General features: G+C 43.4%; 2 protein-coding genes across 2 annotated transcripts; one reads left to right on the top strand and one right to left on the bottom strand.

Annotated features, from left to right (window-relative positions):
• The first annotated feature begins 501 nt into the window (after positions 1–501).
• LOC148838601 (TRPM8 channel-associated factor homolog) lies at positions 502–18,942 on the top strand. The gene is made up of 10 exons (XM_088911076.1): positions 502–1,138; positions 1,659–1,793; positions 7,867–8,016; positions 9,120–9,752; positions 11,356–12,347; positions 12,751–12,845; positions 13,230–13,443; positions 14,371–14,610; positions 15,262–15,599; positions 16,269–18,942. The coding sequence occupies exons 4-10, from the start codon at positions 9,142–9,144 to the stop codon at positions 16,509–16,511; spliced, it is 2,733 nt and encodes a 910-aa protein (XP_088767202.1). The 5' UTR covers positions 502–1,138; positions 1,659–1,793; positions 7,867–8,016; positions 9,120–9,141; the 3' UTR covers positions 16,512–18,942.
• A 1,316-nt stretch (positions 18,943–20,258) lies between these two features.
• On the bottom strand, positions 20,259–21,187 carry LOC148838600 (proteinase-activated receptor 3-like). The gene has a single exon (XM_088911085.1). It carries the CDS (start codon positions 21,185–21,187, stop codon positions 20,288–20,290), a length of 900 nt encoding a protein of 299 aa, XP_088767211.1. The 3' UTR covers positions 20,259–20,287.
• Between the last annotated feature and the right edge of the window lie 4,346 nt (positions 21,188–25,533).

The raw sequence follows: 25,533 nt of genomic DNA, 5'->3' as shown, positions 1-25,533 counted from the left end.
GTAGGGCCCGCAGCCGCTGCCGCTGGTCCCGATCGAGGCCCTGGCAGCTTCACTGGTACAGGTCCTCAATGGCGTTGTTTCCACGCAACGCTCGGCCCCCACCACCGCCGCCTTGTCTGGCCCCCCTTGGTGACTCAGGGGCAGGATTCAGCACGCTCGCTCCTCGGCTCACAGGCCTGTTCCACCCTGGCGACTGCCGCCACCACTGCCTCTTTTTCCCCCGGCTCCGGCAAGCCTGCGTCCCTCTGCCTCCGCCGGGCCTGCCCTCCACCAGCTGAAGTCGCTCTCCCTGCCACACCAACTCCTGCCGGCCCAAGTCCAAACTGGCCCCCACTCGCTGCAGCAGATCCAGCCCTGGATGGGTGTGAGGTAGCAGGGGTTGCTCACTGCTTTTATTCTCCCATCAAAACCAAAACCAACAGAGGATTTACACACACATAAGGGGACTGACAGAAGACGTACACAGGTTTAGGGTGGTAACTCGTTAACAGAAGACTACACACTTACAAAGCTACACAGGACACTTAAACTAATATAAAACTATTTACATAAGGAGGGTCAGCAGCTGGTCATCGTGCTGACCCTCAGACTCCCCCCGGCTACAACTCCTAGCCTGTTTCGCGGTACCCTGAGTGCCTAGGTGCGCTTCCTCCTCAGCACCGGGAGAAGGCGCTACAATATATCAAAAAGCATGCGGTATGTTGCGGTACGTCCACCGCGTTTTAATGAAGCACACCTCACTCATTTTAAATGGCTGGATCTGTTTTTTTCCTAATAAACCTGTTTCGGGTACAGTTAGACCCTACAAAGATGGCCGACCGAACTCACAAATTGTACACCCGGGGAAAGCTATATCTCACATCAGCAGCATACGGAACAACCGCGTAACATGCAAGACTATATCAGTCGAGATCGGCTCGATCGATGAGGAAGTTTGGGGGAGAAAAATAACTCGTGGTGTGAGAAGAGAATTAAAGGAAGAAATTCTGGTGCTTTGAATGCTGTAGATTGTCATACGGGAACGATTATTGGATTGCGGATTACTATGTGGTTGTTGGAGTTGTTGCAGACAATAGCGTCTTAGACTAAGATATGGAGACATCTAAAGTTGTCTAAACTTAAAGGAAAAGCCACGGAGGTACAGTACTATTTTTAAGAGTCTGGCTGATTGTTTATATTGCTTAAACCTGTCCGTTACGTCACTTTTTACCTGACCGTCCCCCTGTGACATTACACCACACACAGTACAAGTTCCCAGGCCCGGTTCAGACTAGTAACCAGAGGAATTAATGTCTGTAAGTGGTGCATCTGATCATCACAGTCGTTATAAACATAACTAAAGAAGTCAATGCAAGTGCTTTTGAAATGCTGCAACACTTAGTCAGAAAACATTCATTTTCACTAAGCATTTTGAACATAAACATAGGTTATCATTTTAATGATTGAATTTCTCAAACATCCATCAAACACCAACAGTAATTCAGAGTACAATAATGTGGCCAAAAACTCAAAAGGTTAAAATGTACAAAAAGCAGTCCGACGTTTGCTTCTCGTAGGCGATCCCCAGATAATTGCTGGCTTCTGGTGAAAAGAGTGTACCTGGCCATCTGATTTCTCTTGTGGATCCAGACTGGTCTCTTCTTCTTCTCCTTCCTCAGAGTGATATTGCAAGCTGGATGATATACAAAACCAAGTGCTATTACTTTGCCAATAACTATACCTGGACCCAGACCAGAGACACGTTTCCAGTATAAGACTGGGAGGTCAACTGGTGACAGAACAGTGAAGACCAGGCAAGATAATGTTTTTAACTTTGGTTTTTATTGTATTTGTGTCGGCCCAGATGCAAATTTCTCTAAAGCTCGGTTTCATTCCCAGACACTGTCTGCGGTATGAGTCAGTATAGATTTAGCCAGTAAACCAGTCTTGATCTCTGCACAATGGTGTACTTTCACAGCCAGCCACAGCTGGGTTCCTGTGGAAACTTTTCCAAGGCGGGCTGTGTGCATTCTGTGCAGAGGAATGCACAGGAGTGGAGCTCAGTGATATCATCAAGGGACAAGAACCTGATGGAGCTTGTACCTTTTCGCTAAAAAATGCTGTTCGCAAAGGGATAAGAGGATAGTATTTTGCAATACTGTTTTAAACCCAACCAAGCGACGGATTATACAAGAACATGAAGAAGGTTGCCTTCTGAGGGACTGTTCTTTAAAAATGTATGAGAAGCAAGGAAAGCAACGGTTTTGTTGCTTCAACGATTTCAAAATAAATAAAAATCTGGTATGTGGAAAAAAGTGTCAGCTTTGTTTTAGAATCAGTTACAGGTGTGCAGCAATCAGCAGTACACATTCTGTAGTATTTAAGAAATTGCATAGAAGAAACATGCAGCCATTTGCTTTCCAGTATATGAAATACTTATTGAATATTAAAAGTCTTCCCAGTGTCCACTTAGCAACCATTCATTGTCTGTTTGGAATACTGGTGGTAGCTTGTCCTCATCCTGGTTACACCACATTACCACAGTAAGACATGACCACAACAAATGGTCAGTTACAGTGAACGCTCTAACTGACCAACAACAGGCCTATTAATGACTGACGGTGGTTTACTGTGCTAAAAGCTTCTTATGGCCAGTCCTTACTCAACAATAAGCCATGTCACCCTGCAACTCACAGCTGGCAGCCCACTGGAGCTCAGCAGGTGTGAGCCTGGTCAGTACCTGGAGGGGAGACCTCCTGGGAAAGCTAAGGTGTCTGCTGGAAGAGGTGTTAGTGGGACCAGTAGGAGGTCCTGATACCCCAGTACAGTGACAGGGACACTATACTGTAAAAAGGCGCTATTACGGATAAGACGTAAAATCGAAGTCCTGACTCTTTGTTGTCATTAAAAATTCCAGGGTGTTTCTCAAAAAGAGTAGTAGTATTACCTGGCCAAATGTCCTCCTGGCCTTTACCAGTCATGGCCTTCTCATAATCCCCATCTCTGAACTGGCTCTATCACTCAGCTCTCCTCCCCACTGAGAGCTGGTGTGTGGGGAGTGTTACTGGTGCACTATGGCTGCTGTCACATCATCCAGGTGGGGCTGCACACTGGTGGTGGTGGAGGGGAGTCCCCATCACCTGTAAAGCCCTTTGAGTGGAGTGTCCAGAAAAGTGCTATATGAGTGTAAGGATTATTATTATTATTATGCGATTAATGCTGAGTGCTGATAAGAACGTGTTGCCTTACAGGGTAACATTTTGCAACCTTTCCCCCTTCCATTTGAAATGCAGCCCGCCAGCCAGCTCATTTTCCCAAAACAACAGTGTGTGCTCCCACAAAGCCAGGGTCCACAGCCATTCCACCATCAGGTCGCTTTAACTACTTATTGAATTATTAATCTGAACCAGGTAGGATACTTGTTATATGAACCTTCACGGAGTCATATCGCTATTGTGTTTCTTGAGCTGTATTTCATTGTCTCTTAGAATAAACAGCACAAGACAATTCCAAATGCATATATATTTTTTAAATATATTTTTTGCTATGATTTCATTGGGAACAAAACTCATGAGAAACAGTGAATATACTGCACATATTCGATTCACCTCCGATTAGATTGGATGATGACAGAATGAACGCAGGTCAATTACACACCTCCCATTACCTAGTAAGACCTGTCACTGATTACCTTGAGCAAGGTACTCTATTCAGGCATCTACAATACAAATGACCACATGCATAAATGGTTACTTATGTTGGATAAAAGCATCAACCATGTAAATTAATAAATACCCCAGTAGCAGAAATGAGCCGAGGGCCAGCTGGGAAGGTGATGAACAGTGAGAAGACAAGGGTTTTAACACCACCATTTATATAAAATCAGTACTGTTGTAGATCCACACATGTGGGAATGTGCTCTCCTGTGTTTCAAATACTGGGTGTCTGTGCAGCTGTGACTTCAGAGCTTCACGTTGAAAATTTCTGGAGTCATGAGATAAGCAGTAATTGAAACCAGTGGATCTGTGAAATACATTTTTCAGTACGGGAGGTTTCCCTCCCACATCAAATCTCCACAGTGAATATTAAAATAAATCATGACCATTTAAAGAAAGTGAAGTTAACAATGGCCTTTTAATTCTGTTATGCTTATACAACAATTTTTAATAATTCATTGCTTTGATTACTATTGTCTTCCTACTGTGTTTGCAGATGAGAAAGAGCGAATTTGACACAAGAGTAAACAGCTTTAGAAACGTTCTGAAGGGAAAATGTTCTCAAATTGAAAGACTTCACTTCACTTCACTTTTTCATGACTTAATTACCAATTCAGTTCTACTTTTCATTCATTTCTGTTTTAAGATACTAACAAGAACATGGAATTAAAAAACTGTTACCAGACACAGAAGCACTGAAATGACAATTACACAGTAACTGTACCCCATGTGTATAATACGTGCCCTTTTCATACAGATCCATACTGTACTGTGGCCAGCAGAGACAAGAAGGTGTTTTTTGGGTGATTCTTGTATCATGTGGTGCTAATGATCACTCTTCTCATCATTATTGTGATGAAGCTTAGTGTGGGAATTACATGCAAGGCTGCACAACCCCTCCCTAACTCAGTGGGGTGCTGGAGTGGCTCGTCTGTTGAGGATGGCGTGACACTGTTCACATCTTCGCCGTGACAGAAATGGACTTGTACTTAGCGATGACAGTTCAGCACACCTTAATGTACAAATTGGAAAAAAAATAAACAAAGTACAATCACGACACGAACAGACCTCGCCTAAACCGCGGGAAAGGCCAGCCCTTCCACTAACCTAATACGATTACACAGCAGAGACGCCAAGACAGCAGCTGAGTCAGCCTGTGCTGCTCCACCCTTTAGCCACCCTGCTCTCAGACTAACACAATAGGAGGTATGCACCACAAGGGCATGGATCCCCACTACAGCGGTTAATTGCAAAACGTTTTGCTTTTCGCCAAAAGACAGGTAGTGCAGGATTTCTAACAACCTTTCCTTTTAAATCAATGTTTCACGTAAGGCTGCAAAGGGAATCTCTTCCCATGCTGCTGCTGAAATGAACCTCACCGTCTACGAGCTGAGCAGCTTCTCTCTTCTAAAGAGAATTATTGTATCTATACAAACAGACATGCAATCGCCTGAGGGTCACAGCTGCAGTTACGTTTCAGTGAGCCGCTAGCAACTGTGATCTGACACAGGGGAGAGGAACACGATGAGACCGGCAACACGATAGCCTCTTAACACAAGTGTTTTTTATTTGTATTTAAAAAGAAAGCATATCAGAATAAAAAAACAAAGTATATTATCCCAAGGGTAAGTTTTTTGTACAGGTGTCTTCCCTTCCTGTGGTTCTTTATGCACTTAGGCTCCTCTGGGTTCAGGTTTCTCTGAAATGCGAGATAAAAGTCAGAGGTGGTCAGAGATCAAATGACACGGTTCTCGCCACAGCCCCTCCAGATGACAAGTAGCGATCCCAGCTAACAGAATATTGTCCAAGAGATTCTGGGTAACCTGAACTTGCATTGTCCCCACACGAGCGACAGTAGTCCTGTTAAGGGAGGTACAGACCTGAGCGCATGGGAGCTCTTCGGCTCTCGCCTCTGACCCCCAGACACCAAAGGCAAGACCATTCCTGGGAATGAACCCTTGACACGGCCACAGGGAAACAAGGAACAGGTCTGCCCAGCCGCAGGAGCCTGGGTTATGTCGTGATGTGTCGTTCTTCCAGCCCAGCGCTTCTTAGCTGCTGGCCCTTCCAAAGCCCTCCTTTGCAGTCCTCAGATATAACTAGCATCTTATCGATGACATTGAGCTTGCTCATTAGTTATGCAAGAACGAAGGAGCTGGTTGTGGTATCTTTTTGCACTGCGGAGGATGAGCAGTGCAGAAGTTCAGTAGCCCAGTTCACGAGCGTGGCCTCATGAATGGACTCCCCATTCAATTGCATACAAAAGAACTCATTAGACCCAGGCACTCCAACAGTTCCACAATGGTTATGTTCCATACAACCTGGCTTTCTCTCAGCCCCTCTCGGTAACGAGCATGCACCTGTTAATTAAGGCCAAGTCCCGCTGTCCTGCTTCTGCTTCTCCTCTTGACACTTTCTACGGAACAAAAGGGACACCCACTGCAGTACGTACAGTAAAACTGTAGTTCAAGCAAAGAGCATCACATCACATCATGTAACGTAGACGTTCACATATCTAAATTCCTAGGGCTGATCTGAATGCTTTTCAGCCATGACTAAAAGAGTACTACTGGAAACAGATACCTGACATCATATCAGATAATGCACCTGTAACACGCAAGACAATGCAGAACAAGACTGCTTCAGGTTACACTCATCTTTTTACGTGAAGTTGGATTTATATAAAGTCGAGGAGTACATGAACAGTACCTCTACTCTATTATAACTGTTCAGTCTTGTTCAACAAGTAAGCTCTATACTTCCCTACACTACGCTGGACTTCGAACACGCGTATAAGTGTAAGGAATTAGCATCATCGTAATTAAGTAGAAAACAGCATAAGGTTTATGGAGCCCAAATTATAGGGTTACATTGTACTATTAATGTCAACCAAATGCATATTTTAAAAATTTGATTTAGTGTATGTAGGTAACACAAGCTGCTTATTATTGTCATAACTTTTGTCTCGCATAGAGAAGGAAAATTCAACACTGGGTTTGACAAGACAGTTTGCAGAAGTGATACAGCTGGATTTGTAAAAGTCAACAAGGACTTAAAACTGCCACGCCTATTACATTTGCTAAGGGTGTTCAGTACATCAGCTCTATAATTAACATACCAAACAAACAGGGGAAACCACCACACCTACTAACAAAAGTTGTTATATTTGAATATGTAGAATACAGTAAGGCTAATGGTTAAGTAACTTTATAAACCAGAGCGTGATTTAGAAAAAGCAGCAGAATATTTTATACAGAAAAATATGAATAACAAAGATTTTTTTTATTTATTCCAATTTTTTTATCACTTGATTCAAAGCACTTTTCAAAAGCCACAATGCTTTTTAAAGGGATTTTAAAAGGGATTAAATGCAATTCAACTTTATTTGTCATTATACTTACAAGGGTGCATAGTATAGTGAAATGTGTTTCTCATGAGTCTCTCAGGTGCAGTAGATATATATATAGAACAGCAGACAAGACAATAGACAGACATACAATAACAGTGTAAACAACAGTATGGTGCCAGTGCAAAATTATCAAAAACACACAGAGAAAAGTACAGTGTACAAACAGGACAAAAACAGTGCAAAAGTAATACAGTGATTATTAAATAGTACAACTTGTACAGTAGTACAACTTGTACTAGTACAACTCTTTGAAGGATAGGAAGAGCAAGCACACAAATTCAGAGAATAATTTTACAACAATGCAAACAAGAATCCTAATTAAATCCAAACCTACTGCTGCACACTGTTGCAAGCACATGCCTACAGCGGTAAAACCTCAGATTCTGGAATTAGAAAACGTAAAACTGACATTGTCTTATTAGGGTTAAGGTAAACATGAGACTATATCTGGAGCAGTCTGCCCGTGTGAAGCCCCACCACCCTGCTAGAAGGAAGGTTGAAAATTCCAGGAGCACATGGGACAAATCGTGGAATAACAGAACTTGCTGAATAGAAACAGTTAGAATGGGTTTGTTTAATGCTTCTGCTCAATGCTAAAACAATAACTAGTAAGCTAGTCATCATGCCAACCCGTATACAATAGTTAAACTGATCATGAACTGCTGATGATGGTGGTACAGTCCTCCAGCTGGTTCCGCTGGCTGAAAGCCTGTATCTGTTGCTTTTGTGAGCTCGGTAAAGAAATTGTTTTCCACATCCCAGTGTGACGTAGTCATTTCTTCAACTTCCACCTCTGTCGACCTGGAAAAACAAGTCCTGCTGCTCGTGAGTGTACCGCAGACAGCTGCAGCCACGACCATTCAAGAGCTGGAAGCAGAGACTATCAGCTGCCTCACCCTCCCGCTGTTTAAGGTAAGATATCTGTTATGTCTTTGAGTTTCCGTTTAAGTGCATAGGTCCCCTACTCTGGACTTCAGGAACCTTAACACACCAGGCTGCTTTGGTAGTTTAAACTGTACACAGCTCTTAAACCTGAACTGGATGATAGTAACAGCACTCCTGGATGAAGAGTTGTTTATAACTTAGATGAGGAAAAGCAGCTGGATATCAGATCCTGAGGAGGACGGGTGTTAGGTGACCAAATTTAACTGTTCGGCCGAACTGAATGATGGACACTTTAATAGCACAATTTCTGTGCCAAAATTCCAAATATATTCCAAAGGTGTATTCACTACCTTTTCTGTGGAGATGCAATTGCCCATTATATGCTGTTGAATGGATAACTGAGCCCCACTATGAGAGGCTCTGACAAGCGCACTGGGTGAGTGAGCACCACTGGCTTGATTTGCACAAAATGGGCTGCTTTTCATTGCTTAAAAATATACGTGGATGGAAAATAGGGACGTCCATCTCGATTTATTTCGTGATCTGTATTAGCATTACTTGGAAAGTCCCTGTCCATAGCCAGATGCAGCTGGTTGTGGGGGCTGTTTTGCCACAGTTTCTGGCAGAGCCTCAGGCCTTACTAAGGAATATTTAAGAGCCACCAGAATTTTGTGCTGAACCCCATTGAGACAGCTCCAGTATGCGCCTGCTTACCCGGCCAGTTTGGCCCAGTATCACAACCTCAATCAGTGGCACGGTGGAGGATGGGGGAAAGCTCAGAAAGATTCTCCTCTGTCAGTGTTTAGCACTACACACAGGAGTGGTAAGCTCCTCACAGCTGCATTGTCAGCTCTGCTCAATGGTCTTCTTGCTTCTTTGGCTATTAAAATCTCTTACCACTGCCTGCCCCACGCTCATTCTGCTTTCAAATTATCGTTACGTGATTATCATTAACAAATTAACATTACGTTACGCTATCTGATTTTCTGTCAAGCCTAGAAATTTACCGATGAAGCAGAGAAAAATTGTCCCCAGCACAGCTCATTCAAGCAGCACAATTTGGAATGGGAGATATGTGGCGCTGTCTGTCTGGATGAGCTGAAGCCCACGTTGATTCTGTTGTTGCACAGGTCACCGCAGAAGTCCCAGGGGATGGCCCGTGTAGAAGCATATGCTTCTCTGATGGAAGGACTGGACGAGCTGGATTTCAGGTCGTCCGCGATTCCCTGTCATCTGGTGCTGACGGGCGATGATGCCTTCCCTCTGGCCATGAACGACAGGGGCCAAGTCCTGATGGCAGCCTCGCGATACGGGGCGGGCCGCCTGGTAGCCATGGGGCACGAGGACTACCTGAGCCTGCTCCCTGGATTTGTGGAGAACGCTGTGGCCTGGCTAAAGCCAACCCCGGAGGCTAAGGTGGGCATCCAAGAGGCCTGCCGCTTCGTGGCGGACAATCTGTGCTACACGCCCACCAAGACGGAGCTGACCACCTCTTTCAAGAGCGGGATGGGGGTCTACATTACCACCGCCTATAAAGATGACCAAGTGAGCGAGCTCATTGCTTTCCTGAAGGAGGGAGGTGGGCTGCTGATTGCTGGTGAGGCCTGGCACTGGTCCCAGTGCCACGCAAACAAGAACCCTCTCCTGAGTTTCCCTGGCAACAAAGTGAGCAGTGTGGCTGGTATCTACTTTTCACAACACCAGGGGGAGACTGGCATCGTCACCATACCCAAGGAGATCCCCTCCAGCTGGCTGGCTGTTTCGTAAGTACCTCTACACAATCTGACTGATTACGTAAGGTAATTAGGTGGGTTACTGTTCAGCCAGAAGACCCCCTGCTGTCAGGTTGATGCCAAAATAAAATGAGTAGCAGTCCAGTTTACGGGTGACATGGTGGCGAAGAGGTTAGCATTGCTGCCTCACAGCGCTAGGGCCCTAGGTTGAATTCCGGACCTGGGGTGCTGTCTGCAGGGAGTCTGTATGTTCCCTCTGGGTTTCCGTGGGCTTCCACCTACAGTCCAAAGACATAGTGGTAGGATAACTGGCTTCTGGGAAAATTAGCCTTAGGCATATGTGTCTACATCTGTGTGTCTGCCCTGTAATGCACTGGTGTCTTGTCCAGGGTGTGCCCTGCCTTGTGCTGGTAGCCTTCTGCTGGACCTGCAAACTTGAATTGGAAGAAGCAGTTAGAAAGTGGATGGATGGAAATATAGTCTAGTTTACCAAACTATGTGTTGCACATGGTACCTTTTGTCTCATTGTGAGAGTAATGGGGCAACATCCCACTGCCTGCTCAGTGTTGTCTATAGCAGCAATAAGTAAAAGTTTATTCCATGCTGAAAAGACCCGAAGAAGGGTCCGCAGCCAAAACTCTCTTTTCTTTTCTTCTCTTTTCAGCATGGAATAAACCCTTACTTGTTCCTTTGCAGCCTACGCCTGCTGACCCAGCCACCTGCTTGAACTTCTATAACAGTAACAGGCTGGTAAATGAAACCACAAAGGAAACAAAGAAAAGGGACTTGTAAATAGCTAAAAATATTTTTAACTTTAACTTAAATATTTACCACAGCTAGCCTCACTTGCCTGCATTCAGAGGCCAAAGGCACCCAGAGACAAGGCAGAAGATCCAGATAGTCTTAGAAATAGAGTCCGGAGAGCTGCCAGCCTGGTATCACAGCACCCTCTAGTGAGGTGGAAGGAAGCTGGTCTCCACATCCATTTAAAAACACTGACAACAAGTTGAACTATTTCTCCATGCATTTCAATGTTTCTACTAAATTACTTGTAAGAATGTATAAAAAAAGCTTTATGGGCATTGTATAGGAGGAGTGACTGTTTTTGTATTTTGATGTTTAGAAATATGTATGTGAATAAGCATAGCTGTAGCTCGCAAAGGAACAAGTAATAGGTTTATTCCAGGCTGAAAAAAAGAAGAAAGAGAACACAACGTTTCGGCCGTCGAGCCTTCTTCAAGGGTCATAGCTGTAGCTCTGCTAGGATGTTGTTCATCAAGACTAGAAAACATAAGGCACTCTGCCTCCTTAATTAATATTTGTTAATATTAACAGTAACAGTTATTATGAATACTATTTATTTTAAATATTAACAGTTAATATTAATAGAGTTGATATTAACTTACTTAATGCCCTTAGTTAATATTGTTCTTAATTTGTTCCTACTGGGTGCAATGGAAATGAATCAGCATCCTTAATCATCGTCCTTTTCATTATCCTTTCTGTTTCCTTGCGATATTGTTTTTCAGGTTTAAGAAAAGGCATTTTTTTTCTGCTCAGCATCTAATTTGTATTCTATTCTGACTACATTTTCCTTCTTGTTCCCCCTTGTGGACACTGGCGGCCCCTGAAGTATCGGCAAAGACTTCAAGGAGGACCTGGAGTTCCTCCTGGAGGGAGTGAGCGAATTTGACATAAGGGGTGCGGCCTTACCTTCCGAGATCCTGGTTCACGGGCCGCTTGCTTTCCCCATCGGGATGAACGACAACAACCAGAGTTTCCTCGCCGGGGCCTGCTACGGCCAGGGCAAGGTGATCGCCACCACACACGAGGCGTACCTCTCCCACGAGCCGCTGCGGAAGTTCCTCCATAATGCCGTTCGCTGGCTGGACGAGGGTCGCAACGGCCTTGTGGGAGTCCACCCGAACTTGGGTGGAGCCCACGCACTGTTAAGCCAAGGGGGCCTCCAGTGCGAAAAGACCGAATTCAGTGACAAGTTGAGTGTCTACGTCTGCACCTCCTACAGCGATGCCCATGCAGCTGAGATCCAGGACTTTGTGGCAGAGGGAGGGGGGCTGCTCATTGGAGGTCATGCCTGGTGGTGGTCCCAGAACCACCCGGGCCAAGACCCTGTGATGCATTACCCTGGGAACCGCATCCTCAACAAGTTTGGCCTTGGTATCTTGGGGTCCACCCTGCAGGCCGGCACTTTCAAGGCGCTGAACGCCGAGGAGATCTTCACCCAGACCTACCATTTCCGAAGGTCGCTGCAGCGGTTTGCGGAGGACATGATAGAAGGCAAGTCCCTGGAGACACACGAGGAAGCCTGGCTTCCCAAACTGGGGAACGACTGCGCCGGATATCTCCGAATGAAGGCTCTCGACTGTCCCTCCTACACCTCCATCGTCAGCCTGCTCACTGAGATGGTGAAGAAAACGGGGCTCCCCCAGGCCTGCCAGTCTTGCCCCATTCAGAACTCCAAGGACCAAGTGCTCCTCAAGTTGGGCGTCGAGATCTACAAAGTGTGTCCTGACCCCGACTCTCTCCTGCCATTCATTATCAAGGACTGCGAGGACCTACCCACTGTGTCGGATGTAAAGGTTAAGATCAACGCCAACACTGGCAGTAAGAAAGCTTTGATTTTTGACACACTGAACATTTGAGACAGCTACAGTGGCTTTGTAACATAGTGGTATATCACCTTTTCTTTCTGTGTTGAACTTGCTATCTGATTTTCTGTTGGCACCAGTGTTTTTCTATACTGTTTGACAGTATTTCTCCATCAGAAAAACAACCTTATTTAATTATTGAACGTCTGCCTAAAATGTTTAACCAGCGTCATAAGTACACCTTGTGTAACCCATTTGCAGAAAAAAAAATTCACTTAATGTCCATCAGTTTCTTTACAAATGCCACTAGGGAGCTCATTTTAACTCTAGCATTCTTGCTGGGTTAATGTACTCTTTATACAGTGGTTGTCAAGACAACCTTGAACAGAAGGTACAGTACGTTTCCTTTTCTGTTTCAGATGCTGTGGAATGGAAAAGCACGGGCCTTTATCTTTCTCCCGGTGGGAAAACCAACATTGTTGTGCCTCCAGAAATCGTTGGAAAGAACTGGAAGGTAAACTCTCTTACTTAAGTTCAAGCAGGGAGCTGTGTCAGCATGCGCAGGCTGCAAAGGAACAGGTAAAGGTTTATTCCAGGCTGAAAGGAAAAGAAAAGAGTCGGTGTTAAGTGTTAGTGTTCTGATTTTTCTGTTCCTTTGCAAGTCTCTTACATGCTCTGTTTCTTAAATTTAAAAGCAATAATTAAATGATCATTCCCTTCCCATTAGCCAATGTCCTGTCAATACCCTGGCAATTTATTATCACAAATGGCCACAAGTTGCTCCTACCTGTAGTTAACAAATAGTCCGGCTGTGGGTCTCCTCCCTGCCAGGCGACCAGAAGGGAGGAAGACCCCACAGAGCTCTGAGAGGGACGCCCTTCAATGCTGTGAATTGCAGGTGCAGATTGGCTGCCAGACGGATTACATTGGGCACTGCAAGGAGCTGAAACGAGCTCCGACAGTCTGCGAGAGCTTCCCCATCGCTTCCGAGAGCACAGAGGTGTCAAACCTGTGGGGGGGGCTCATCTATCTCGTGGCACCGGCAAATGTCAGTCTGGGTGACCTAGAAGTCACTGTGGAGAAGGCAGTCCGAGCACCATACTACAGAGGAGGTATGACGGGGGGGGGTGCATTATAGCAGAAGCCAAACAGAGAACTGAGTTTGTGTAAAGGGGGTCCCCAATATATATTGGGATTGGGGACTAGAAGGTCCCAAGCTATGGGGAAAATCCCCCTTTATAAGAACAATGTAAACAATAGAGGAATAGGGACCATAACAGCATGAACTTTGCTCGTGTGACTTGGAATAGAGTAGGCTAACTTTCACCCCCAGCCACGCAAAACATGAGATAACTGCCTTTTTGTTCAACTTAATTCACAAAGCCAACAACTGCTGGAAATCGCGACCTTGTGTAGCCAACATCTCAACAGATAGTGCAGAACAAATATACATCAGGATGACTTATGAATGGGAACTTCCTGCGTTAACAAATTATGTTACAGATTGCTGAAGATCCTTGACAGGTAGGATTGTTTCTGGAAATACAACAAGATATAACTGATCAGTTTTATGTATGTTTGTGGAGTAAAAGGGCTTTAATCTTGTATCTGAAACAGACTCTGAGCACTGCTTTATGGAAAAGAGCACACAAAAGTCAGAACACAACATGAGAAAGCTTATGGACAGCTCACTTAGTACATCTTTGGTTAAGAGGTAATAAAAACAAGGATCTAGTCCAGTGGTTACTTGAAAGAAAATGGGCTAAGATCATTCGATAACCATGTGGTTAGGTCGCTTGTTTCAGACTCCCACGCTAGACACACTACAGAAGTTAATTTCCCCTCTCAATTTCCCCTTAGTGTGTACTTACTGTACATCAACTAGTTTGTGTTTCACTGCCGACCCTGTAAAGTGGTTTTCAAGGTGAATTGAGGAGAATGATGCCACAGGGTCATCACTGTACCGTGACCATGACAAACTGGAGAGCGTCTTCCTGGCAGCAGTGCCCACACAGAGATCCTTGCTCCTTCCTCTCCAGGGGAGACCAGCACCTCAGACTGGTTAGAGGCCATTCGCGGTGCTCCCGCTCCCTGGGCCGAGCTGGAGTTTGACAACATCATCCTGGCGATGCCCTCTGAGGCAGTGCGCTGTCTGGACAACCCAGAGGAGGTGGCGGCCCTGTGGAACCAGATCATGAAGGGCATCGCCGAGCTGGCAGCCATCCCTGAGACGCTCCCCAGGAAGGAGCGCTTCGTGGCCGACGTGCAGATCTCCCACGGCAAGTGTTCACCGGCGCGTGCTCATCGCCGCAGAATTGCTCTCGTTGTATTGTCGGGTCCGTTTATGCCCTACCGTATGAGTGTCGGCGTAGTCTTTTTAAAGATGCTTGTCTCTAGCATTTGTAGCTTTATGCTGGACATTACGAGATTTTAATTCTCGCGTACCTTATGTGATCACGCGATAGCACAATTGTCATATTATACCTCTATCGCTACGTGCAGACTTGCACGTGAAACTTCATAACGGAACCATTATGGCTTTGATCTCTACATCCCACAAAACTGATCCTCATGCTTATATTGATTCTGTTCATATTTGCTAAAAATTGCAAGATTTCCTTATGACTAAACCCCAGTCGAAAGTAAATCCGTACAAATTCTGCAGCGCTGGACATCGACACAATCATTAAACCGAAAGTGCCGTAGCTTCTAGATGCGTTCAGTGCACAATGTAACAGGTTGTACATACACTGAAGAAATCGTTGCTATCTTGTAATTAAGAAATAATTTTTCCCTTGGTGACAGCAATGCGCTTCCGTACGCCAAAACAAATTCTATGCAACTTGTTGTAAAGGCAATAAAGGATTGATCGAGGGATCGGGGAATCAAGGGACTGATTGATGTATTTAAGCGGATTTCTTTTGTCTTAGGTTGGATGCACGCTGGATACCCTGTTATGATGCACTCAACTGCAGCCAGAAACTTAATTGACCTGGACCTCATTAAAAACAGTGGGCTGTGGGGACCCATCCACGAACTGGGACACAACCAGCAGAGAGGAGCGTGGGAGTTCCCTCCACACACCACCGAGTGCACGTGCAACCTGTGGTCGCTCTACATCCACGAGACCGTGCTGGGCATGGAGAAGCACAGGGCCCACGAGGCCTGTACGCCCCAAAACCGAGAGGAGAGAACCCGTCATTTTGTGGAGAAGGGTCGAAGCCTGAATGACTGGAGTGTGTTCACTGCTCTGGAGACCTACATGCAGGTAAAGGAAGCAAGGACAGAAAGGTTTCTGAATTATTTCTTCCTTCTCCTGATTGGTGTATACTGTAGGTGTTCTACATGGGCATAATGGCAGCCCTGTCTCATGGGTGTGATGGATATACTGCGCCCCCTGCTGTTTGTGAAGTGCTTTGCAATCCTTTGGGTTGGAAAGATCTCTATACAGTAAATGCTATTAATCACTTTTACTTGATGATGTAAAAGTAAGTAAAAACTGTCCATATTGCAAAAAAGTATATGGTAAGCTGGTACTATCGCTGCTAAAAAAACAATAGCACAATACTGGCTGACCTCTATCGCTCTTCCTTCGCGTCAGCAGACTTATGTTTTTGAGAATTTTATTTTTGGAACTTTCCAGTCTGCATCCTTGGTGCTAAAACACAGAGAGTCAGCATGTATCCAAGATAAATCACTATTATAGGTTTATTATATGTGCATATTTCATGTGCACTAGATATAGTTGTGGTTTGTGACTGTGTTTTGTTTTCTTCTTTCTGAGAGCGGATTGCCATTGTAGGGAGGTAAGAGGGTTTGATATGTTTTGTTCTGTTCTCATTTTGCGATCAGAGTTTTGGTGATTATCGATAGAAATAATAATAATAATAAACAATTTAACACAAAGAAATGCTATTTTATTACCCCTGTCTTGCAGCTCCAGGAGGAGTTCGGCTGGGAAGCTTTCAAGAAAGTCTTTGCGACCTACCACCTCATGAGCAACATCCCCAATAACAACACAGGCAAGATGAACCTGTACGCGGAGACGTTCTCCAAGGCGGTCGGCAGGAACCTGGCTCCTTTCTTCAGGTCCTGGGGCTGGCCCATTGAGGAGGGCGTAGAGAAACGCCTGTCCGAGCTGCCAGAGTGGAGCGAGCATCCAATGACCAAATATGCCTGAGCAGAGCACAGAGAGGGAGCGACATCACGCCGGCTAGTGTCAGACTGCTCTGCTCCCAGACCGGGCCCACGGGAGGCCCAGTCAGTTACCCTGTGTGATGAATGTGTCACCCAAACACATGGTGCTATCATATAACGTTGCAACATGTGAGCAGGTCACACACTTTGTTTGAGTTTATACCCCTTGGAAATGGGCTGCTTTGGTGTTACAGGTGTGTACAGGTGCTTTAGTGTGTTAATTGCAGGCTTTCTGTTATATTGCTGAGAGAGGTCACGAGAGATATTGCTGCTCATTTGTTCCCTGGGAATTGACTGATCCCATGAATATTTTGCAACAATCCAAACAATCAATTCAAATCCAAACGATCCGCATGAACAAACGGCGATGGACCGGGGTCCTGCTCAGGGTGTGTCTTGCCCTGCGCCTGTTGCTTGCCCGGATAGGCTCCGGCTCAGGCTCCCCTGGGACCCTGAATTGGATAAAGTGGTTAGAAATTGGATTTATGCGTAAATAAAATTGTATTTATCGTTACGTGACGTATGGGAGGATTTTACATAAGGCCAATTCACAGAGTCTGGGGAGGGGTACTGTAAATTAGTTTTGAATTCAGATAGAGTGAGGGAATGATACATTTAATTAATGCATGAAACCTGAGTTGTTCGTGAATCTGAACCTGAACCTCCCCTTGAACTACTTTCATTTTTCTACACGTGCAGAGTATAGTAGAAAGCGAGAAACTATCGTGCTTCCACCTCAATTATCTCGAATACGTTGATTCATAAAAACATACTTCAGATTCTAAATATTTTAGAATACATACACGTATTTACAGTTTACAGGTTTTTTTCCCCCAAATAACAGGTTTGGTAAAAAAAAAACATTGAAATGATTACTGAAGTTTTTACTGTAATTTACCGCAATATCAGGTTTAGTAGAAGGTTTCATATTGTTTAAAGACTTTAAAAATGCGATAATAAAACACCAAATTACACTATACATGGGAACTCGCCATACTGTGCACTCAGCTCACTGGCGTTTCATACAGTAACGGAGTCCACAACAGTTACTTTTAAAGTAACTATTTTATCTACTTTCTATGAATATTCTTCCCACAGGCATCAACATATCATAACCTGAACGCTGAATAATAATTTATCTACGCTATTCTCACTCAATTTAACTTTAAATAAAGTACAAAACACTGAGGTAGCTTCTACACAAACATTTCAATCAAAGCAATCTTTAACGTTCTTTCTTTTCAGTATTTTCCCCACTAACGTTCAGGTGTAACATATCGTAAATCTGAAATAACTTAATTTTAATTTTGACAGCTGTGGTTCGGAAAAACATCGACCTTACAGTAGAGAACAGACGCCGGTAAAGCGAGAATTTACAACCACTTTAAGAAACTGGTATTTCGTGTACCGTTAATAGGTGAAATAGTGCACATTTCCAGACACATACGTTGTTAAGAACGTAAATCACGGTCTAATCTTTTTTTTCCTGGCTTTAAATTTTTTATTCAAAAAATGTTTAAAATAAAAAGTATTCAAAATCACAGTTCAAAGTTTGCGGTCCCTAACGGTAAATCACGCCATCTTCAGACACCCCACCAATCCAACTCAACCGCGGTTCTCCAGGTGATGGAAGTTTGTTTTCCGAGCCTCCCTTAAAATGTACCTACCGTATATAGTCTAGGAATTGGTTAGATCGTCTTTTTGGAGAAAACAGGGGACTCATACTGTATTTTGCATTAACCTTTATAATGTAACGCATACAGCCTCCATTGCTTGCGAGAGCTGACGTACCAGCGCGGTGACGTCACCGCCCTTCCCTGTGGATAGCAGGGACCGCAGCCACTGGGCTGAAGGGAGATCTCTCTTTAGCTCAACAGGCTGGGTCCCTGTTGAGTGACGCCGGAGGCCTGGGTTCGAGTCCCCGACGGTGGGGGGCCGACTTGATGCAGCAGCAGGCGAGGGCGCCCACGTGCACCCCTAGTGTTACAGTAACATTAAATCCATCCAGGTCATGTTTGGGGTAGATACTGCACGGTATGTTGTACTTTTATATCACCAGTTTGTTACCAACACTGTGTTTATAAAAACTGACAACAAAAGCAAGAGAAGCTAACTAAGCGAGACATACTGTACAGAGAGCCCTCGTCACCACTGGATTCCCAGATAAACCAAATCTTCTCATGTAATGGGCTCTGAAGGGACTTCATCACAGGAAGCTTTAATATACAGTACAATGCGGGTGTTTTTTTCATGTTCATGATTTGTATGTACTCAGGTTGGTGTCAAACTGATTATTATAAAGACTAAATGTTGTACTGATATGAAATGTATTATGCAACCTCAATTTATTATTAACTCCTGGGCTCTATCTCTCTTCTGCAGCAACAAAATTAAATATTCTTAATCAAAACAAATTCTTACTTTGGTGAAAGTATTTGTCAACATCCTGTATTTGACACAAAGGGCACTCACAGTTTTGGAGAGCAAGGGTGTAAGAGGAGAGAGAGAAAGACAGAGAGACAGCGCAGAGAGTACATGACTCCCCTCTAGAAAAAGTGCAAAAGAGGACCAAAAAAATGCTTGAAGAACAAGAAGTGGAGAGAGAGGAAGTGAACCACCCAGTCATTGTGCTTTTCTGGGCTAGAAAGTTTTTGTCTAGTGTATTTTCCTTGTTAAATAATTATACATAGTGGCTAGAAAACTATGTATACAGTAGTTGAAAAAGATGCTTTTTTTTCATTGATTACCCCGGTGAAACCCAACCCTAACTCTTCAATAGCTACTGGACTCAAAGCTCAAGGATCTGAATTGCTTTTAACTGCAATTTCTCCTAAACCTGCCTTTCTGCACCACACAGTTCAGGAAGCGCTGGAAAAGCACATTCATACAGCACAAAAAGAGGTCATAATTAAATAAATTCTCAGAACCAATGTTGTACCAGGTCTACTTATTGGATGTTTATTTTAAGATAATTTCATTACATTCATGCAAATGCTATTGTCATTTGAATATTTTTGAAACATATGTGTGAATAAGTTTCTAATTTCTAAACGTCAAGACTGGGCCACCCAACAATACTAACATACATTTATTCACAGACGTGCACAAAAATATAAAGAAATTACTGTACATTGCCAAAGTCTGCAAAACAAAATATATAATTGGGAATTCACAATTACCTTGATTAAGCATATCTTAAGATATCAAGGCAAAACAGGAAGATGTAAATGTTTATTCCATGCTGAAAAAAGAAGAAAAGAAACACAATGGGTGTGAAAAAGGCTCCACAGCTGAAATGTTGTGTTTCTTTTCTTCTCTTTTCAGCACGGAATAAACCTTTACTTGCTCCTTTGCAGCCTACGCCTGCTGACGCAGCTCCCTACTCGAACTAAAATAGGAAGACTACCACTTAATGAGTACATAAAGACGTAATCGAAGACAATATTATTACAGGGTCCAGCTATAATTCAGTAAATGCCTGTTTTGATATAGTTAACATGTACAGCGCAGCTGGCATTTGAAAGATATTAAGCAATCGATTTTTCATTTAGGCATGGTTATTCTTTAATTGTTTCTTGTGTCTCAGTGTTAAACACCAGGGTGTTAGCATTTATAACCAAGCCAGCACAGCCTTGGTCGAATATGAACCCACACTGGCTGACCAGATTCATCTAACAGCATTCATTTGCTTCATGCAAGGAGACTCTTATCATGACACTTTCCCCCAGCTCAGTATTTCCATCACAGTCGGGTCTGGAATTATGGACAATGGGCCTTCGTGGAGCAGCACACCATATTGACTGATTTAGGCAAAAATGGTACCATTTCCATTTTCGAAAGATAGAGCACGGGCTCTATACTGCAGCTCAGATCCATAAAGGAGAATAATATCAGACTAACGTAACACTTGTAATCGTTAGAAGGGAAGTGGTACTGGAAGGGAAAGAGGGCGACTGGGGGGAGGTAATTAAACACGATGATACCCAGGATGATCAGAACCATCTTGAAGGCCTTCTTCTTCATGGGGTGCATCTCATCCCTGCCCAGCACAGACTGTCTCAGAGCCCGCAGGATGGAGAGGTTACAGAACAGCATCACTGCAAAGACAGACAGTATGAAGACCGTGAACGCCTGATCTACACTCTGGATCCCAAGGATGGACTTCGTGAGGGAATAGGCCACCATGAACGCCCACACCACAGCAGCACAGACGGCTCTGTAGCTGCGGTCTTTGATCTTGGTGAAGGTGATGGGGTGCACCACGGCCATGTAGCGGTCCAGGCAGATGCAGGTGAGGAACAGCGGGGAGCTGTCTTTTACCCCGTAGGAGAACCTCTGCAAGTACCAAACATGCATGTCGTTCAGGAACAATCTGTTCGCCAGCTCGATCGGGGTCATCAGGCAGAAGAAAGAATCAAAGACGGCGAGGTTCATGATGAAGACGTCAGAGGTGGAGGAGTCACTCGTCTTCCGCAGGACGAGCCCCACCACCATCAGGTTGGCCGGCAGACCAATCACAAAATTGAAGACCTTCACACTGTAGTAGAACAGGAGGCCAGATAAATGCCCTTCACACCCTTGAAATTTACTAAACATCACGACCGTGATGTTAGGCTTGCTGTGGTTGAGAAGAAGACTCGAGTTGGTAAAAGTATCCATTGCTGTTCTTGGAGACAGTGATGGCGCTGATCAAGTGGTTCTGAATGAAGAGACAAAAAGAAGAACAGACATTTTTAGTCCTAGTGCAGCAAGAACACAACAGAAAGGGGTTGAACTGAAACTAGGTTTACTGATGTAGCGTTCGGAACATACAGTCCAGCAGGAACAGGTGAGGGTTTATTCCACACTGAAAGAAAAAGAAAAGAGGCACAACGTTTTGGCTGTGGAGCCTTCTGTCACACACCCACGTACTTGAACGTCTTCAATAGAGTACAGTATGTGTTTTCAGGGCTTGGGTCTGCTACTCAGTCTCTAACTTTATAGACATCCTTCTCGATTTTGAGTTTCTCACTGTCTACACATGGCCTAAACTGAAACCCTTGCCTTCTTTCGAGACTCAAAGAATTGTGCAAAGGGTGCACTCGTGTTTGCCTGTTGTTTGCTTGTGCCAACACTCTTACCGGTGGTACTGAACCCTGCAGACCAAACCCATGCAGGAGCCTTCATGCCATTGGTGTGTCAAGACACGCCTGTTTCTGCTTAGATCAGCTTGAGGATGAGTGTGTGATGTAGTGCTCTTACTGTAGCCTGTATACCAGTGTGTTGTTTATATTACAGCCTCGGTTTCTTCTTTTTGATTAAAACTACCTTGTAGGCAACAAAGTTATTTTTTGTATAAAAACTAGAGATCTATGAAGATTCACACTTTACACCATTTACTGTAGATTGAACTCATTTAACCCACATGTCCACCCATCACTTACACAGTTTAGCCTCCATCTAGTGATCATTATCATTACATTTTTTGTGGAAATTTTTACTTTGGCATTAATAAGGCAGAAAACCATATTTTACTCTACTAACCTTTAAATGCCTTCTAAGTAACAGGCTTTTTCTCAAGTGTTGAAGTACTGAATACTATACTTTTCCCATCAATTCATGAGGAACCACAGTACCCCAAAGATGTCCAGAACTACTGTACATAGTGAAAATGCACAACATGAACCATTCCTGAGGTTTGCAAATTAATTGCAGTTTCAAAGAGGTTTGCAAATGAAGTGCAATTTCACCTGCCTGAGAAGATGTGTTTCACTGTAAAAGCAAAGAGCTTATCATACTCATGTTACATTATCAGTGAACCATGATGAAAAAAGAGTCTATAAATCTTGGAGGAAGTAAAAATCAAAGCCATCCTTTTCAAATAGCAGTACAGTCAGATTCACTACTGCTCTGATCTTCTACTTGGAACGGGATTTACAGACAAACCAACTGAATCAGTTGAAGAGAGATTAGAGAATAATGTAATGACTGATAAAGAGTCTGGATTTGCATTCTGTTGAAGCAATCAATGACTATATTGGCTGAGAGAGTCCTCTTAAAAAAAAGGATGGTGTATACAGTATTTATTTATATTAACAAGTTTGGTTATTCAGGTCACTGAGAATTGCTATATCAAATAATTAATTGTTATAATCAAGTCATTATAATACTAACATATTTAAGTGCCAAACAATGACAATCTAAAAAAATCAAGGAGTCTGACATAAATCATAAATCTGCAAAATGAATAAAGAAATTACACTCCCTATGTTAATGTAACAGAATATCTAATAGGAAATACATAGTGTTAATACTACTCAAGCAACAGGAAATCAATGACAAATTCACCTCACATTATATTCTGTAAAAATAATAAAAGTTAATGCCTTTTTCATTCCTTTTTCTGTTTAATAAAACAGGAATTCTTCAACTTCAACCATCGTGTATTTCACAGAGACCATGAAATGATTCCACAGAAAACACACAGATTTGTGATACATTTTTACAATCCCTTACATTATTTTACAATAAATTTGTGTTTCGTTTCCTTACAGATAGTATCTTTAGATTTTAGTTTTTGGTTCTAAACTGTTGTTCCCATTAATGAAGAAGATGCTAGTAGCTAGGTGCAGCTGTCTAAAGATTCTAACATCTGCATTGCTGCTTAATCTATTTCAAACCTATCAAACCTACATATGGAGGCACTGCTAAAGTGATTTCCAATGGCTCTGCAGTTATAGTCATATTGTTCAGTTTATAAATGTCATACATACCAATACAAATCACAACGCAGTGATCTTACCAATGCAATGTCAGTGTTTTCATTCAGCGTCTTTGGTCTGCTTGTGTGGTGCTCCTGAGCTTGCTGTGTTGAGTGTCTTACAGCCTGAAATGTGTTGTATCCTGTAGGAAACTTGTTCAAGACACTGTACTTTGTTCACTTGGAAATGGGTATTGTAAGGGAGCCAAGCAAAACTCTCCAGAGGGCATGAAGGAAGGGCATCTTCACCCCATCCAATCAGAAGCTGGTAGAGAGAACTGAACCCTTTTCAATTGGAGATTTGAATTTCTACCAATCATTTTACCTTCAAACAAGGTCTCCAGGGAGTTTGAATATACTGAATATTAATCATATGTTAATTAAAACATTCAGTAGACTTCATGTGAAACACTATTGGAAAATGCCTTGGTTACAAATATAAAAAGGGGCATTTGCTACACAAGGTTCTGGTGGAAAATGTGTTTTTTTGACACCCACGTCTCCTTCCAATCCACTTTTACAAGTGATGCAATAGAAAGGTCATTGGAGCACAAGCAAAACACACAGTAAACAAAGTGATGCAAGAGACCAGGTGTACAAAACTGAAATTCGGTGTAATACAGTGTAAGGTGTTACGTGCAAGAAGCAAAATGTTTTTTCTAACCCAATTTGCTCAGGAGGCCACAAGCACGTCCTCCTAGGTTAGGAAAGTGGAGGGACCACTGGTGACTGGGGATCATAACATGTTGTCCTCTGAACCTTAGTGGATGTCCTGTCATTTGGGGGTGTACAGATTTCAGAATATTGACGGTGAAAGAGTAAGAGAGTATTCAAGACAGGAGTAACGAGAGAAACACGAAGAGAACAGATGGTTACAATTCCTGGACACAGAGATACCTGGACATAGCATATCTAGTTTACATGTAACATATACACACCAAAAAAGTCTCTGCTGCTGCCAGAATGGTCTAACAGAGAAGAAGAAAAACAACAGGTCACAGAAATAGCAGGAGCACTGTAATCAGACACAAAAGGTTTTTAACTTGGCAGGAGAAAGTATCGTGTAACATCGCTGCTGGTGATCAAACTAACCAAGCGGAGTTTTTCCAGTACCACCGCAGCATACAAAAATAAAAAAGTGAACACAATAAACTGGTAAATTGCATTGTAAATTTACAGTGTTCATTAAGCAAATCAGAAGCTGAATAACGATGATGATACCCTTATGGCACAATTGGCATATGACAAGGAGAATCACCTTGAATGCTACTGTAAATTCAAAAAGCAATCAAGAGTATTGATTTAGCATTCAAAATCTAAATGCTATATGCTTTAGCATATACTGTCACGATCGTTACTCCTCCTCTTAAGGGCGCTCCAGCCCTTCCTCGTTCTGTCCCATTCCCCACACCTGTTTCTTATTCCAGCCCCTCTTTAGTTCCACCTTTTAAAGCCAGACGCAGGCGATTGCTCGGGGCTTCTCTTTGAATCCCGTTTCGTGAGAGCCCGGGGTCCTGCTGCGTCTGGCTCCGTTATGGTTTTAGTTTCCTGTTCCTGATTCCATGTCCCGCCGGTCCCGACCCGGTTCTGGTTTTTAGTTATTTTGGATGGATACCCTGGACTTGGACTTTGCTTCCTGTTTTGGATTTCCCTTTTTGGATTTATGCTTGGATTGTTTGCCCCGGACTCACTTCCCCTGGACACCTGCTCACCTCGGACACGCCCCCCTGTCTCCTGACCGACTCCTGCATGATATTTTTCCCTATTGTTTCTTCACCTTTCGGATCGTGTCGTCCGCATAGGGCCCGGAAAGAACTGTTCCCTGACATATACAATACGCACCAGGTAAAGATATATGATGTGAACGTAATAGTAGAAATTCAAGGGTGATTCAAAACAGACATCTCAAACTTATAAACCTGGCAAAGTGATCGGATATCATTTCATGAATTGTACCACATTTTTTCACATTTTCTCATATTTTCCAACACAATCATTCCTAAAAAACCTGTATTTTGACGTGGTTTAGATAGGTGCTTTTTGGCTGCTTTGGAGGCACCTCATACCAGGCTTGTTATCTCTGGAAAATCATTTTTGGATCAATATCAAAGACCAGTTCTTAAAGTGCACATCAAATTGGTAATGGTTAATCAAGCACTGTATTTTTTTTTCAAATAACCAACCTCAGTTGGTTCTCTAGCGTGATGTTGTATGTTGTATTTGTGATTACAAATTCAATTTGCATGATAGATCAGTCAAAACACAA

Source organism: Atractosteus spatula, chromosome 3 (assembly GCF_055471065.1).
Source record: "Atractosteus spatula isolate fAtrSpa1 chromosome 3, fAtrSpa1.hap1, whole genome shotgun sequence".
Lineage (NCBI taxonomy): Eukaryota > Metazoa > Chordata > Actinopteri > Semionotiformes > Lepisosteidae > Atractosteus > Atractosteus spatula.
This window is presented reverse-complemented; position numbering and strand designations above follow the sequence as displayed.

Bases quoted from the DNA above. Each gene is read 5' to 3' on its own strand.
- LOC148838601 (XM_088911076.1), top strand. From the start codon at position 9,142: ATGGCCCGTGTAGAAGCATATGCTTCTCTGATGGAAGGACTGGACGAG. The intron at 9,753-11,355 runs GTAAGTACCTCT...CGGCCCCTGAAG, and splicing joins TCCAGCTGGCTGGCTGTTTC to TATCGGCAAAGACTTCAAGG. The intron at 12,846-13,229 runs GTAAACTCTCTT...TGTGAATTGCAG, and splicing joins TCGTTGGAAAGAACTGGAAG to GTGCAGATTGGCTGCCAGAC.
- LOC148838600 (XM_088911085.1), bottom strand. From the start codon at position 21,187: ATGGATACTTTTACCAACTCGAGTCTTCTTCTCAACCACAGCAAGCCT.